At 40.2% G+C, this 17563-nt stretch overlaps 1 protein-coding gene across 1 annotated transcript in view; it reads right to left on the minus strand.

Annotated features, from left to right (window-relative positions):
* NELL1 (neural EGFL like 1) overlaps positions 1 to 17563 on the minus strand; it is a gene marked incomplete at its 5' end in the record, with an annotated part of 297740 nt that overhangs the window by 225243 nt on the left and 54934 nt on the right. The window contains 3 exons of the mRNA XM_082317413.1: positions 4269 to 4351; positions 4599 to 4671; positions 10683 to 10779. Coding sequence (XP_082173539.1) covers positions 4269 to 4351; positions 4599 to 4671; positions 10683 to 10779 — 253 coding nt within the window. The remainder of the gene's footprint in view (positions 1 to 4268; positions 4352 to 4598; positions 4672 to 10682; positions 10780 to 17563) is intronic.

Genomic DNA, 17563 nt, shown 5'->3' on the forward strand with positions numbered 1-17563 from the left:
TTTTAATAGTAGCAAATTTTATTAAAAAAAATGCACGGTGCTATAATATTTTTTTACATAATAGCATATACCTGAATTTCATATATTTCCATCCTCTAAAATTCCGTCCACTTTAAATGAAAGTATTCTAATATATCCTTTTTCATTCCTGCCAGTAGAAGAGCAACATATTTAAGGGGAAGAAAAAGAAAAGAAATACTAAGCAAATTTCTGTGATTTTTTTTTTTTTTCTTCTTCTCTGCAGTCCTCATGAGGGAAAGCCCTGAATAAAAGCTCTTTATTTCTTAAGTTGTTATTCTGGGATAACAGGGGATTGATACTCATCTCCCTCAAATTCAGCATGATCTGGTGACTTCAAAACAGCTTTTCACATTTTAGAGGCAAAACTATCCTCTTACCGAGCCACTTGTTTTCAGCAGAAACCCTTTTCAGGTCATCATATTTAGTCATTATATTTACAGTATATAAAATATATTTAGTTTTGTTTAAAAGGTGTTTGATTTGTCTTACACTTCTTTATTTACATATCTTGTATTTTTTTTAATGAGCATTCCCATATAAATGGGCTATACAAATTTTGGAGAGAAAGGACTTTAGAAATACCCAGATTTGATAGTGGTACTTGATATTGTCCTTTGTCCTAGAAATTATTCCCTAGAAAAAGAACACAACTTTAAGAAAATAAATATTTTCAATTTATTACCTTTTTCTGTCATTTGCATTATCTTGATAAGTTTTATTTACTTAAATATCATTTACCTCCTGTTCTAAGAAATACCTTTAAACATAGCAGACCAATCAAGATCACCAGAAGGCAGGCATGCAACAACAAACCCTCCAGTACACAGAAGTCAATGAATGTATCACTGCCCACAAAATCTGCTCAGAAACAACATTTAACTGTTACCTGCTGTACTAGAGTGACCAGAAACATTCCAGTTGTTTCCAAACTTCAAGCCTTAATTGAAAAATTTCTATTGAGCTCAATAAAACAATGAATTCCTTAAAATGAGATGAAATATCCTTCCAAGTGTTGCCAAATGCACACTAGATTTGTTGAACATTTAAAACATCAGTAGAAAATTCTCAAGCTTCAAACATGTTTTAGCTTATGAATAGAAATAAACTAATGAGGGAGAAGAAGCCCACACCATACCAAACATTTTCCATATACTAACCAAACCCTAAGTTCTTAACATTCAGGAATATTTGGCTAGTTATTATTCACAAAACTTATTTAACACTTTCCTTGCTTCTCCTCTGCCCATACAAATAACTGAAAGACGACAGACTTCTCTTAAAAATTTATTGTTTCTGGCAAAACTTAATTTTAAAATATCAAAAAAGCCCCCCAAACTATCAAAATTTACATGGAAAATTTTGTTAATCATAGAAGTATTCACAGCCATATGAATCCATTATGTAAACAAAAGAGAGTAACTAGTCCATCAATGAACTCAAGAGCTTGATTTTTCTTGGTTTTAATCAAACTCAAGCTTTAGCCTTTCTGAACTCAACCAGGAAAAGATTCAGTAAAAAGTTTCGTGCTGGAAGTCTTCATGTAACAAGCATATCTGAATATAAAGCACATCCTAGCGTGGGCCCATAATTTACCAAAAAGAAATTATATTCCACTCAAAGAAATACAGGAGATGCTCAGACTGATTTCAGTAGATTGTTAAAGTTGCATGAATTACTTTAGCCATTATATTTAAAGAGGAACTAACAGCGTTCCAGCACGGCAGTTGGGAATGCTGAAATATAACAGGATCCTTTTCTCCTGCAGCAAATTAACATTTTGGCCAGATTTCTAACACTCTGACCTATGGTATCTCTCTATTTAAGGACACAAGATGAAATCAATTAAACATATATATCGGAAAGATTCACAGAATTAATTCAAATGTCGACAAAAATAAAATAGGCTTTAAAAGCTAGCATTTATTCATCTTTAAAAGCTATGTCCTTACAAGACATCAGTAGGAAGAGGACATAACAGTGGTGAGCTTGTTACAGGTCACGATCAAATGCTCCTGTGCATAGCACTCCATGACAATCTGCTGTAGACAATGCTCTGCTGGGCCCCTTCTAGAGCCCCCGTGTCCCACCCCGAGCCAGCACTGGCCTCACGGGACACTGAGGAAAAGCCCAAGCAAGAGGGTACTCTCTCCTCCTGCCTACGTACTGCAGAATTTGCACTGTTACCAAAATTACTGGAGCCTGAAGCCACTAGCCTGATGTTTTCTTCTCAGACAAGCCCTGGTCTGAGTCTTCAGAGTTTTACGTTATACAAACTGCACGTACACATTCACCACAAACAACATTCACTGGTGTATTCAGTGCTGTAATACAGCTCTAACCAAACAGGAGATTAAGGGAGAAGCTGAAATCCTAGATACAGCAGAGCCTAAAAGCAACAAGTGGACATCAAACCCCGGGGCCTGCTTTTCCAAAATGTCAAGTTCGTGCTCTGCATCTCTTGGTGCAGGACCAGGTGCTGGGGTTCATTGCTCATGTACATTAGCAAGCCGTTCTCTGACCACCTGCCCTGCTAAACAGGATCTCTGCGGGCAGCGGCACGGCCCTTCTAAGCCTTGCTCTTTGCCTTGCCATACATCATCCCCATATGATATACTTGTATCTACATTAGTACCACTTGTGGCTATTGTGGCTAGGACAGAAAAGGCAGATACAAACCTTAATGCTTCCCTCAAGTCCCTCCATTTTTAACTTCCATTTGTCTACCAAATTAACTTCCTTTCCTGCTGCAAGCATTTTTCCTGGACAACAATATTTCTGTAACAACTGCAATGAAACAGTCAGTGCACTACTACAACCGAAAAGGAACTTGCAATGAAGGATTATCCCAGCACCGCTTTATGGAAGCATGGAGTCTTTGCAGTACAAATACTGTGTTATTTGCTTCCCCTCATAAAGTACTAGCAAGCAAAAATATAATTAACAGCAGAGAAAGCAAGTTACTCAGTACAGTGCATAATTGGAACTTGCTCATACCACCAGCAGGGCTCAAAATAATTGCCTCTCTTTCACAGTACAACCAGCAAACTGAACTAAAAGCTTCACATTTCACATTCGGAGTCAGCCTGTCCAAAGCATGTCAGCTGAGTAAGTGGATTGTCAGCATAATGCGCACACTCTCTAAAAACAAAGTTTCCTCTTTCCTATTAGGAAGGAAAAGCACACTTAAAGGCAGCACAGTAAAAAGGATAATGCTTTTATGTAGTAGCGCTACTCTGCAAATCCTATTTTCGAAATTCCCGTTCAGTAACTACATTGAGATTGAAGGCATCTACAGGTTGGTTGTAGTTGCACTGAAATCTATAAGTAATTAACACATAAGTGTCGTTTCAGATGAGACAATTAATTGCCCTTTACCACAGACCAGATGGTTCACCAACATTAACCTCAAAAAGCGTTCACAGATCGCCCTTTAAACACACATCAGGGGTTCAGTCACCTCTAAAACACAGCTTCCTACCCCAGAACTTGACCACAGCCTCAGCTGAAGGGCCTTGGCTGACACAGAGGTTGACCGTGTATTGTGGGAGCAGAGCCTAAAGAAAATCTCCAAAATCCCAAACAAAAAAAAACACTATAGCTTCCCATTCATCCTACTCACAATCCAAACTGGGGGGGCGGGCGGAGAAAAAACAAACAAACAAAAAAATCAAGCACACACCACACCACCTGGAGCTGGGTTAACTTTTACACTGGTAAAAACCATTTATCAAAGGTGATGTCAAGATCAGCACAGCCGGCAGCTTCACAGGCATTTCCATTTTGGGGCCTCATTTCAATTCCCAGGAAGGAGACTACGCCAGTCCTGAAGACTTCACAGGACTTCCCACAGGCAAACACACGCCCTCTGACAGCATCACATGGTGAGGAAATTGTGGAGGGATTTCACTCCTTTGTTTCTGCATTTATCCCTCAGCATGAAAAGGGAAATCATGCTAAGGCTTCTTAAAAAAAAAAAAAAAAAAAAAAAAAAAAAAAAAAACCAGACCCTGGGCAATTTGTCACTATCTTACAAATAATAAGGCAGACAATAGAAACTGTATGAGGCTTAAGTGACATCCGTGCAGCTGTATCTGTAAGTCCACTGCAGACAGGACTACTGGCAGAAGGAGAAAAAAAAAATGGCTGTACCATGAAAATGTAGAATAATTGCATAAGGAATGAATACTTTCATGTTGGTCTTAGCACAGAAGGAAATGGGTAACGGACAAAGAAGCTTAGGTACCTACTTTTGCAGTCATTTTTGCCAGGAGTTCTTGCAAATCCATGATTCCTTGCACCAGACTTAAGAAATCACTGCAGGTCGGGCATGCTCAAAAAAGGAATAGTAAAAAGAAAAGGAAAGGAAGAGAAGGAAAGACACAATAACCCATAAATAAATCAAGTCTGATATACTGCTGCTTATCTGAACACAAAATGCAAGCTGTTTACACAGAATTTTTGCCTTCTGGAAGTCAGCACATGCAAAAATGACAAGCTTGAAAATATTATTTTTAAAGCAAAGAAATAATTTGTATGAAAAAATCTAAAACAGAGAAAATAAAGAAATTGCTACTTACTGCGATTCAGATTAGGACACTGCATTATATATCCATTAGGTATAAAGATGATTTTCACATCCTGAATAACACCCTTTGTAAAAGAAGAGAAAATTGGTAATACAGTTTACAAGCATTCGCTTAGATCTGTACAAGCTGTTTCACAAGTCTTTTAAGTGGGTACAAAAAATTGACCAGCTCACTCTTCTCGTGAGGAGAATATTTTGTCCAACTGAAGATGGACAAAACATAAAAACTACTCCTCTCTACCTTCCTGTGTGTTTGGATATTAATTTTCATAGAACGCAGAAATAATACTGCTTTGTGCTTTGCAATTGCCAAATATAAGCTGCTTAAATGTCTTAAAATGGGATGAGACTGGTGAAAAAGCAGTGAAATAATATCCGTTATTCAAGCCTATGACACACTTTGCTAAAAGACAAAAAGAAAACACAGCAGTACTCTTTAGTGATTTAGGCAAATAAGACTGTGAAATCAAACATTACGAGACGTATATAGTGCAAGAGGTAAGTAAGAGTCTACAGTTCAGCTGTTTGGTTTAGTTTAGCCTACTAGCTTAGTATCTCAACGGGCAGTTCATGTAATCCTGCCATCCGTTAGAATTAAATCCTCCCTCTAACCCAGACAGATGGAAAGATCCCTTACGCAGGACTGGCAGGAATCAGGACTCCACGGTCAGAGCCAGCTAGTGCAGGTAGCACGAGCCCCAGAAATTGAACTGGGCAGGACAGGAGAGAGGAAGGACCACAAGGTCCAGTGCCGGCTGCATCCTCCGCTGTCCCCAACTTGCATGGATATCCCCGATGGAAGCAGCAGACACAAAGGGTCGCCCAGCATCCCTGCACACCTGGCTCCTGAACAACCCTAAATCCTTCAAATAGCCTAGAAAACGCTGAAGCTTGTGTTTGCTCTTTTAAGCTCAGTACAAAGGTCTTGCTCCATTTTTGCCTCTGTAACATACATACTCCACAAGATCCATGAGCTTTAACAATGTCATGGTCACTAAGGGGGAAGAGCAGGGGAAAGCAAGAGACTTCTGCTGCTGCTATTTGCACTTCCCCTGACTGTTAATCAGGTGTAGTGACATTGCTCTATCTCCTCCCAGACACAGAAGAATTTCTTTAATTTGAAAGGAAATTTGTCATCGCAGCAGTTATTATCTAATTAAATTACTGATTTGTAAGACTATGTTTTAATTTTTAGCTAAATTGCAATAAAGTCAATTTTGCAGGCCAAGGACATAGTCGCTTGCTCAAAACATTGAACTCCATCCGTAAATAAAATACAGGCCTCATATAGCCCTTGAAGCCTGGTGAATACAGTAAATAACATTTAACATCTGCGTGTTCATTTGCTAAAACAGCAGAAGGTAATCAGCAAGCACGGTTTCATGATCAAACATTAACTGAAAATATTAATAGACATAATCAGATCACACTGTCTTTCTTGCAGAAGTATAGACATTTATTAACCTTTTCATCTGTGAGAATAATGAAATCATCATAATAATGAGAAGTAATACTGTCACTGGAAAAGGAACATCCTGAAAGCCATTTTATATACTTTCTGCTAGCAGTCATCAGTGAGAAATTAGAAGGTGCAGCACAAAAATATATTTCAATGCTTAAGTCTCTCCAGCGAAAAGCTTAACCAAGAGTAAATGAGATTACAAAGTTTCACCAGACCATATTGCACAGCTAACAAGACACCAGCCAGAGAGAAGTGATGGTTTCCTCAGCCTTTTTTTTAAAAGTGCAAATTGAACTTCAAATGCCTTTGTTGCATCAGAGCCCCACCCCTCAATTATCTTTTGGATAGATTTGCATTTAAATACAACCTGAAGAGGAAACACAACTATTTTTTGTGTCTTAATTTCTGGCTGCACAAAAGCATGTTACCATGGAAAAATGTATGAACTTCAATTCACCAGTATAGATGCCTTCTATAAAGTCTATAAACCCTCTGAAACAGATTTAATATGATCAAATACAGAAGTGAATCTTCAAAGACCAGAAATTTCGCTGATGTAGTTTTTTAATAGAAAGATTTCATTACAGGCAAACACTTATTACAGCCATAATTATTGTAACACATATAAACAAACTTGGACTATTCCTCCTTCAGCATTAAGTCTGGGTTGCCAAGAGCTTTCTACGGCCACAGCCAGGAGAATTAAACATGCACAGCTCTCCACGGGAAGCCAAGGGCTCTGCTTCACTTTGGCACAGGGTGGAGTTCTTCAGTGAAACAACATCAGGACTTGGCCTTGACAGGGGGATGTCAGTGGTCAATATCTTCACGGTCTCGCCTTTCCCAAGCAGACATCACCTCTATGTTATCATTTAAGCATTTGGCTAATTACAACCAAAGCTTCAGTTCAGTATCAGGATTCACTAGCTTGAAGAGCCTTCATCTGTGCAGGCAGATTACCAGCTACAAGATTAAATTCAGGCCTGCAGCACTAAATATCAAGCCCATCCCATGAGGATGTAATACAAAAACCCTGTTTATTGCACTTCTCATGTCTCTATTAAATAGAGAACTCCTCCCACATTCCGTGAAAAGGCTCATATATGCCATAAGCTCTCCACTTCTGCATTTTCATTTCCTCCACTGCCGTTCACCCTCTGTAAAACCTACTTCTCCCACAGAGACAACGCGTACCACACAGCTGTGCCAGTTGCATCAGCCAGGGCCGTGAAAGGCCCTGCACGGAGGCACCAGCAGATGTGCCCGAAACCCCGTGCCTAGGCAATGCTACGCCAACACCGCCAGATCAGCGCTGTGCTCCCCTACACAGGACAGGCATGCCCCGTGCCAGGCGCCTGACCAGCTGCCCTTGGCACTGTGTTTACCTCGTCTCAGTCTGTACGACTCCGAGACCAACACGACTACAGAGGCACAAGAATATATATGATGCTGTGCAGTAAAAATACCAATATACTTCTCAAGCACCTGCTATACAATCCCCAGACACAGCAGCAGGATCAACTGAGCCCACTATAGCAGATATGAAAATTACCATCTTTCGACATGAATCACCTAGTCAGCAATGCATTAATAAGCTCATTTCTGCAGCAGCTCTTTGGAGGGAGTCCGAGGGGGAAGGGTTCTCCCCAGCGATAAAATTAATTTTGCAGATAATTCTGATCCTGACAGCAATCAGATCCATCCCAGAGTGAGGGTTCTTGGATGTCTGGTATCATCCTCTTCCTCCTTTCAGTTGCATTTACTTTGGTTTCCTAATCTGATTAGAATGGTATTCTCTAGCCCTAAAACAAATCTTGGTTATGGGCCACACAAAGAAACCTGAAGGGTCAGCATGTATTTTCTGAAGGAAGTAATTCCTGAGATTCCCTTCAAAGCAAACAGATAAAGCTGTCTTAAGTCTGCTCCGCCTTTGCTCCCGCCGCTGCTGTGCTAAAACCATTCCATCTTGTCTGAACTCCAAATGCTTGGTCGTAGCAGGTAAGTTACAACTAGTAAGAGATACTAGTTGTAAGGGGCAAGACTTCAACTCCCTTAATTATGCCATAGAGCACTTCATTGCCCAGCAAGGCTACAGACATAGCAGGGCTACTTGTGAAATAATCACTGTAAGTAAGGATGTGAAACAAAAGCATAAATGAGAAAATTGGCAACAATTGGCCACAGTGACTTATGAATATCATAACCCTTCCTTCCTCTTCTGATATACTGAAGAATTATGACCTAAAATAGGCAGACAATATGACCCGAAATGTGCTTTAATGCTATTTATTTATGGAGAGACACAGCAATTAATTAACTATCACTAAAGTAAGAAAATTTTTGGAACGGCAAATATGATATTCAGAACAGTATGGTATATGTACGATATTCAGAACATTCAGTGCTTTTTGTTACATACGTTATCATGGCTCCAACACACATACAAAAATGCTAATTCTTTTTTAACGCTCTTATTTCCCTGCAGATCTCTGTTTACATTAAGGAAAATAGATCTATTTTTTAATATGCTAAAACAGTGAAACAAATTGCTCTGAAAAAGAAAGGGAGGTCCTGCTGAGCATGTAAATATATGGAGAGAGATGTGTACTCTTTACAAACTGGCAAAATCCAAAGTTTTTGCAATGAGTAACATTAAAAAAAGTAAGATTTCTGAAAGTCTCAAGCAGGATTAAAAAAAATGCAACCAATTATATTTCTGCCCTGAAGAAAGTTAGTAAAATATTCAAGCATGCATAAAGCCAAGTAAGGCACTTGTCGGCTTTCATTATGATCAATAAAAACTCTCAGCTCATTAGCATATCATTAGCTACCCTGCTGTTTCCAAAGTGTTAACGCATAGAAATATTAATTTACAAACATCTAATATCCCAGAGTTCTGAGGCTCTGACTGCCTGCATAAAACAAGAATTTAAGATGGGCGAATCTAATATAACTTCTTTTTTCCTATGTAGCTATAAACATATGTTTACCATCTGTGGAATTATGGGAAGCAGCTGAGGTAAAAAAACAACAGCTGTAGAATAAAATAATACTATCAATTTCACTTCATAGTGGCAGCTCAGCTGTTGGAGGATGAAATGTACTCTAGGTTCAGAGCAACTCTCAGACCATCATTTAAGTTAGCTTTTTACCTCTGTTTCACAATGAAAATTGTTAGTTGCTACGCTTTAATATTTTTAGCATAAAATAATTGTCTTAGCTTGTTGAAATCTGGGGACTTCGAGGACAGGTCCTCAGAAAAACAACATCTTATAAAATTGTCTTATGAACTGACAACTTCAAAGGAAAACGGAGTGGGTGGTAAATCACTCTGGCAACCAATCCATGCCAATACTGAGGACAGGCAGATTGGCCTATCACTGCACTATAGACTAATAAACACTGATAAACAGCTGCACCATGGCTTGTTATCCAAAACTGGAAGAACTATCAGAAACTTTGCTGTAGCTTGCTTACAACGTAAAAGAATGAATTTTCAGGTGCAGGGGGGTGGGTTTTGTTTGTCAGTGGATTTTGTTTGTCGGTTGGTTCAGCAATTCAGCCTTGACCAGAAAATCATATGGCCTCACCACGGGCCAAAAAAAGCTGAAAGAAAACATACAGGAGAGGGCTTTTCAAGTTGTAGGTCATTTCTCTATCCTTTGCAATTTTGGAAATATATTGCCATTAACTGAATCTGGAATATATTGTCATTACTTGAATCCTCTTTTTCCTCTGAAAAGTTCCTCATGCCCATGCTGGCCTAGTCAATGATGATGTCTTGGGGAGCCTCATAAATGGAAAAAGATAGGCTTTCCAGCTAGAAGGCAGGAGCAGCCCAAGTCCTGCCAGCGAGCCAGCCTTTCAGCCTGGGCTGTTTGGTAGCAATGGAAGCTCTGAAGGACAAAGAAGCTCATGAACAAAACTAGGTGACCAGCTGTTCACTCTGTCGAGAAACACAGTGACGTGCTTAGTTGAGAAAAACAGAAAGAAAGGAAGGTACTCCAGGAATAGAAAAATCTACTGGTTTGCAGCAAGGCAAATGCACTGCATACAATAGCTAGTACCTGCCAAAGCCGGAAGGGTCACAGGCCAGAAGACCTTCTCTGCTCTAGAAGTCAACGCTGACAGGGGCAAACAAGGAAGACTCACGGGAGGCAAACAGCAGAAGGGTGAGGGTATTCTGCATATAAAATCAAGGAGAAAATGGCCTCCAAGAGAAATTAAGGCCACCACTGTCTAGCCAGGAGTCCACAGCAAAGCTGTTGTTTCATGAAGGTTTAAAGATGAAAGCCAAGGACTCTGACACTGCCTGCACAGTCTCGTTCTGTCCCCAGCAGTGGCAAGGCAGAGCACAGCAGGCAGGTGAAACCTAAGGTAAGGAAACCAAACAAAACCTCCAAATACTGGGCACTGCAGTCAGTGACTACAATACTCTACCTTGCAGGAAGAGACCCTTTTCTCTAAGTGTTGGACCTACCTCAAATCCCAAGTCCGCAGTTTCTACTAAAATTCATACAGATCAGATTTCAGGAGTGTAAGACAAGTAATGAGAAATATCTTGCTGACTATTTATTCATTTCCTTCTTCATGTGTTGTTTCATACCTGCTTACCTTAAAGAAACCGTGCTTCCTGTTTCTCTGTCCGAGCCATAAATTACTTTCAGGTGTCAAATTCATTTCTGGGGGATCAATGATGCGTTCATAAATCCTGTAGAGGGAATACATTGCCATTACTCGAATGCTCTTTTTCTTCTGAAAAGTTCCTAGTAAAAATCACTTAACAATAAAAGATGGAAAGTAGAACAAAAAACACGTATATATTTTTCATTAAACATAATATTTACCATTGATAGTTTTGAAGATATATTACAACTTTAAAAGCAAGAAAAAAACAAAAAGGAAAAAAACCTACTAAAATCACCAACATATGAAGCATAAAATTGAAACTTCCCTTGTGCAACTGTGTAGCACTAGCCTGAAGAAATACAATACCAGAACCCACCACAGTAGGGAAAATAAAATGGGACCATCCTAGCCTAGGGATCTCTTTCAAACTCAATTACCCATTCTGGAGAAAAAGTGCAGTCACAAACAAGATCCAACCAGAGAAACAACCCTTTGGGATTTTCAGACTGTTTAGAATTTTGAATAGATTTCACAAAGAAACTTTATTCCACCTCTACTCCCATGGCCTTTTTGTCTCTACATTTGCACTATTCATCCCTGCACCTGAATCTTATATTTCATCCACTTCACCCCTGTTTGCTGCTGTTACTGAATTCCCTGGGCCTGGGTGCTCTCTTGCACTGCCACTACTGCACATCCAGCTTGCCCATGTCACTGGCACAGGTCTTGTACAGAATGGGACCTCTTTGTGTATGTTTGGTGCGTTGCACTACAGAGACGTTTTCTTGGCTATTCTTCAAGGGACTAGAAATAGCAGCAATAAAAAATAACAACGATAACACGTAACACAAGGTCCACAAGCAAACTTTATGTACTGCATAAACTTGCACATGAATGCAGTAATCTACATACCAAATTTCTAAAATTAATTCATGAAAAATTGCTGTAACACAGCATTTTTAAGTTAACAAAAATCTGGAGTTTTAAAAAGGTTTTGCTTGGGTTTTTTATTTGTTTGAGGAAAATGTCATGAAGTTTCCATAACACCTTTTTCAGGAACTCAGACCACAACAACGACGACATCATCGTTTTTGAATATGAAAACTTCAAGACCAAAGTTACCAACCCTGGATTCTCGTATTGCCATGTGACATCAGTGGGAGCCACGAACTTACTGCTTCATAGCAAAACCAGCATGCTTACTAAGGATTATGAAAGATGATGAAATATATTTCCATTACTACGCAGCTCACAGGGAGTACGTATTGCTGTGTAATCACACCAGCGTGACAGCCAGTAGAAAAGACTCTGAATGCGTCAAGACCTCTAGCATAAAGGGGTGAAATCATCTGTATGTTCAAAAGGGGTGAAATTATTTTTCTTCTTTCTTTAAAGCTATGGCTTTAAAACAAACATGAAAAACAAACACCAGAGAAAAATACAAGTCAATCAACACAACTCATTGCACAGTTATCTTCCCATTTACACTCCAAGTGTTTCTAGCACAGGCTCACCAAGTCTAATCATTGATTTTTGTGTTGTAAGTTGCCAAGTGTGTTGGGTTTGTGTGGCAAGGTTTTGGTAGTGGGGGGGCTACAGGGGTGGCTTCTGTGAGAAGCTGCTGGAAGCTTCCCCTCTGTCCAACAGAGCCAATGCCAGCCGGCTCCAAGACGGACCCACTGCTGGCCAAGGCAAAGCCCATCAGCAACGGTGGTAGCGCCTCTCTGACAACATATTTAGGAAGGGGGGAAAAAACCTGCGCACCTGCAGCCAGAGAGAGGAGTAAGAATATGAGAGAGGAACAACCCTGCAGACACCAAGGTCAGTGAAGAAGGAGGGGGAGAAGGTGCTCCAGGCACCGGAGCAGAGATTCCCCTGCAGCCCCTGGGGAAGACCATGGTGAGGCAGGCTGTCCCCCTGCAGCCCATGCAGGTTAATGCTGGAGCAGAGATCCACCTGCAGCCCGTGGAGGACCCCACACCAGAGCAGGGGGATGCCCAAAGGAGGCTGTGACCCCGTGGGAAGGCCACGCTGGAGCAGGCTCCTGGCAGCACCTGTGGACCCATGGAGAGGGGAGCCCAGGCTGGAGCAGGTTTGCTGCCAGGACTTGTGACCCTGCGGGGGACCCACACTGGAGCAGTCTGTTCCTGAAGGACTGCACCCGGGGAAAGGACCCACGCTGGAGCAGTTTGCGAAGAACTGCAGCCCGTGGGAAGGGCTCACGTTGGAGAAGTTCGTGGAGGACCCTCTGCCGTGGGAGGGACCGCAGGCTGGAGCAGGGGCAGAGTGCGAGGGGTCCTCCCCCTGAGGAGGAAGGAGCGGCAGAGACAGCGTGTGATGAACTGACCGCAACCCCCATTCCCTGTCCCCCTGCTCTGTTTGGGGGGGAGGAGGTATAGCAAATCAGGTGTGAAGTTGAGCCCAGGAAAAAGGGAGGGGTGGGGGGAAGTGTTTTAAGATTTGGTTTGATTTTTCATTATCCTACTCTGATTTGATTGGTAATAAATTAAATTAATTTCCCCAAATCAAGTCTGTTTTGCCCTTGATGGTAATTGGTGAGTGATCTCCCCCTGTCCTTATCTCAACCCACAAGCTTTTCATCACATTTTTCTCTCCCCTGTCCAGCTGAGGCGACGGAGTGATAGAGTGGTTTGGTGGGCACCTGGCGTCTGGCCAAGGTCAAACCCACCATATACCAGGTTATTGGAAAATTCATACATTTGCAGAGGCCTAGAACAACCTCCCAGTATTAAATAACTTCAAGAAAGCTCTATAAAGTCTTTTATGTCCAAGTACAGAGAGTCACATATTCCACCCACTTCTGCTTATTCAGAAAAGGACACCATTTGCCAAAACCAAATGGAAGCCATCTAAAAAACCAGAGGCAAACTTACTATTTGCTTAAAAAGAAACAACAAAAATCTCAAACCTAAGAACAAAATAGATGAAAATTCCAGCTTAAGAATGTGAGTACAGGAGTCAGAAGACTTCTAATACTCATGATTTTATTGCTCAAGTTTATTATAATTATCACCAGCCCTAATTCATCACATTTCATCACCATGATACATTCAAAGCTCTAGGAAATTTCTGCCTCTACTAGTTAATTACTTCTCACTATCTATAAAATTACCATGCTGAGCTGTTTTACCTGTTCAAAGAGCAAAACAAGATTATATTCTTTTAAACCATGTTTTGAGAATTATAGGAATTTTGCATGCACCATCTCTATCCATATTTTAAAATGTAAGTAGACCCCTTCTGCCATACCTCATGCAAAACTGAAGATTACTCAAATGCAAAACTGCCGCAAAATGCTGAACGAGGAACAAAGAATTTACATGCTCCTTGAGAAAACCAATCACTGAATTACACTATCATAGCAGGTATTTCTCTTTGGATATAGAACACATCTTTATTCATGACTTAGGTTAATAATGTCCTCACCAGAAAATTTCTAATCTTGTAAAAAGACTAGTCAATATTCCATAAAGAACTCCATTTCTGCTAACAGATAAAATCCCAGTGCTGACCAGGTTCAACAACACTACTCATTGAAGAATATTTGATTCTTATTCACCTGGCCTAGTTAAAGTTAATAAAGGAACTCCACAATATCCCTCTGCAATTGCATATTAAAAAAACCCAAAACCTAACTGACATGATTATATGACAGTTCACCAACAGCAAGTAAGGAAGACAAATCAGAGACAGGCTAAAGTGGTTTATCTCGTCTTTTCTGAGGATTTAGCAAAGACTTTCAACCTATGTGGAAAAGGCTGTAGCGACCTTCCTTCCAGAGTCTCTTCAGAAAGTGCCATTCACACGACACATGCTCAGGATTCCCCATATTCCTCTACTGTCCTACTCTAATTCCAGTTCTGAAGCAGGTATTTACCTTAAATTAAGGGATTAATTAAAGGTTGCTTTGTGCCTTATTTCATATATGTCTAAAAGACTCCTTCGTTTTCTTCTCCGTGGATCTGCCCATGAGTAACAGGCTTAGGATTCAAGAGAAGGCATGAGATATAGATCACTCCTTGCTTATCTTCCTATGTAAAAAGATGTTTTGGATGACACTATTTGGTTTCCGAACAACAGGAGCTTACTTTATTACTGCATACTGTTAAACATCAGCAAAAAAGCCTCAGCAAGCATACACACAGCTTATCGCTACCCCTATAATCCCCTCTACACTCTTGGGAAATGAAAAGGTCAAAAAACACATTTGAATTCATAACAGTCAAAGAAAAAAAAACAAACAAACAAAAAAGGAACATGGTTCAATTGGGAAAGAAAAACAAACAAACAAAACCCAAAACACACCACCAAACAAGAGTCCTGAAACTCCTGACCAAAAGCGAGAGTGATGCAAAAAAATCCAGGGGATTTTTCCAGCAAGACTGGAAGCTGCTACACAAAGGTAAAACAGCTACACAAAGAAAAACTGGAACTACATGGAAGAAGCTTTTGAATCAATATGAGCAAAGAAACATGATAGCATTACTAACTCTCAATCAGTGGATTTAATAAAGATGAAAACAAATGTTTTCAAATATCAGTGAACAGAGTTTCACCAGCTACGTGCATCGGCGGCTGATAGCCAGCAGAGCTGACGGATGTGCGGCTGGAGTAAAGCCAGGAACTGGGCATGTCTCCTGGCTGCCAGGTTCGTGTTTTAAGTCACGAGAACATTGTAAGCGATGCAGTATTCCTAGAGCAGGTTTTTGAGGAGGAGAGAGACTTCGCGGGTATTGAAGACACCCTGGCCATACAAAATGGTTAAGGTGGCGCTTGCGTAAGTAGTTGGGAATAGGGTTTCACCCAGACATTAGGATTACCCACAAATGTACGCCACTTACAAATCTATCAAATATTACTCATTTATTTAGGTGATTTTTCAGGGGTTTTCTACACTTAGACAAACCCATAAAGCACGAACATATCTCAAAGTGTAATGAGAAAAGTACTACTTAAAGGTGAAATTCTCTTGTAACTATTGCTTCTGAAGTGGGGAAAAAACCTTGCTCTGCTCCCCTTCCTTCATCGGTTTTCTTTTGGAAGAAAAGAGGTGTTTTTCAGGCTGAAAAACTACTGTTGCTGAATAGACAGAAAAGGATCCTTCTTTTTTTCACAGCTTCCACATCATTCTCATTCCCTTGCTTGATTTGCTGGGCTGAGGTGTGTCACCTTCTATGGCTTTATCCACACTTGACCAATACTTGGTATTTGGCATATGAACAGCTAAATTATATCTGCTACAGTTCCAGTTTATGAAGTGCTGGTCTAGAGCTCCTTGGAGATCAGTTTCCAATACATTTGGCTTTGATCCCCACACAGAGAAATGCACAGTACACTTTACAAGACCAGGAATGCTTAGAAAGAGGACTCCAGGGAACTGTGGTCTCTAAAATTACTGCAGACTGAACAGCCCCTCCAGCATGAGGAGACCCAGGTCTCCAGGTTAATGGAAGCTCTACTCCATACTTCAGACTTTCAGATTTATGATTGCTGCATTCACTTTCCAAGAGAAAGCTTGATTTGCCCCTAGTTTATGCTGACATATTTCAAAGGAGCTAAACCATAAACCTGGAGTAATACAACTATGAACCAATCCTTCTTTCTTGAAATGTTCGTGCTCAGAATACATTCACTAACCACTGATCCATTTAGCTAATGTGGTAAGAAAAACACCCATTAATTGACAAAGACCCATGATAGTCCTGTGGTTTGTATCTATATCTCTACCCTTTCTGCACACTTTGGTTTATTAAGTATGCTTACGCAATCCTCAGAAACACCTTTTTCAAGGACGCATTCCAAGTAGGTGTCTGTGACATAATGAATACAATATACAGAAAACAAAACAAAACAAAAAAATCTATAAAATATTCAGTGGATTCCTGAAAGGAATAAAATATTTGCATGCTAATACACATACACACACCTTCCTCTGCGTAGAGGAATACCCTCTCTAGAAATCAAGTTCTGTTGGACAAGGAGACAGTGCCCTTCCACACACTCAATCTAAAATTATTTTTATCATCTTTATAATATTCTGGTAAAATACAGAAATATTGTCATTTTACACGTGTGCAAACTGAAACACAGAAAGACTAACCGGTTAACCAGATCACAAAGACCGAGTCGGGGAAGGACATCACCCAAGATCTAAGCTGTTAGACTGGGCAGGACTGAGGAGTAACTGGCTCACGCACTGGGCCACATTCCCTCTGGAAAAAATGTGACATGCAATTGTCTCTTGCAGTGAAAAAGATTTCTCACGTGCAACTTTAACAAGCGAAAGTTAACAGTTGGAGACTATTTCGACTTTTGTGGAGATGCAGCTCTACTTCACACATATAATATTTGCCATGCCAGAAGCATTTTGGAAATAGCTGAAATATTTAGAAGAACATGAAAATAAACTTTGTATCTGTTCGCGCTAGAATACATCAGCCAACATGGAATGATCAGGAGATGCAACTGCCTATAATTCTGAACAATAAAATAGACTACAACTCCAACAGTTAGTACAAGTAGCACAGCAAATCATGAAATTTCCGAATTCTTTCAGGTCTAAAATACGAGTAGGTAACTAAAACAGCAACATGCCTTCTCAAATTTGCAGGCTAGATATGAACCAGAGAGATTTATTTTATTAGTAGTATAATTAGTTAACAAGTAGCCACAGTCTAAATATTCTTGTGGCTGAGACAGGGTAGGAACCTCATTTCTTAGTCCCTGGTCTCTATTAATCCAAGAACAGGCTTTTTTGTTCCTGGTATGGCTGCCACACTTACTCTCTTGAAGCTATAAATTTCCATGTAGCAACCAGGTGTTGAATTCATCGCACCCAATTTTAG

The sequence above is a fragment of the Platalea leucorodia genome (genome assembly GCF_965183815.1).
Source record: "Platalea leucorodia genome assembly, chromosome: 7".
Classification (NCBI taxonomy): domain Eukaryota; kingdom Metazoa; phylum Chordata; class Aves; order Pelecaniformes; family Threskiornithidae; genus Platalea; species Platalea leucorodia.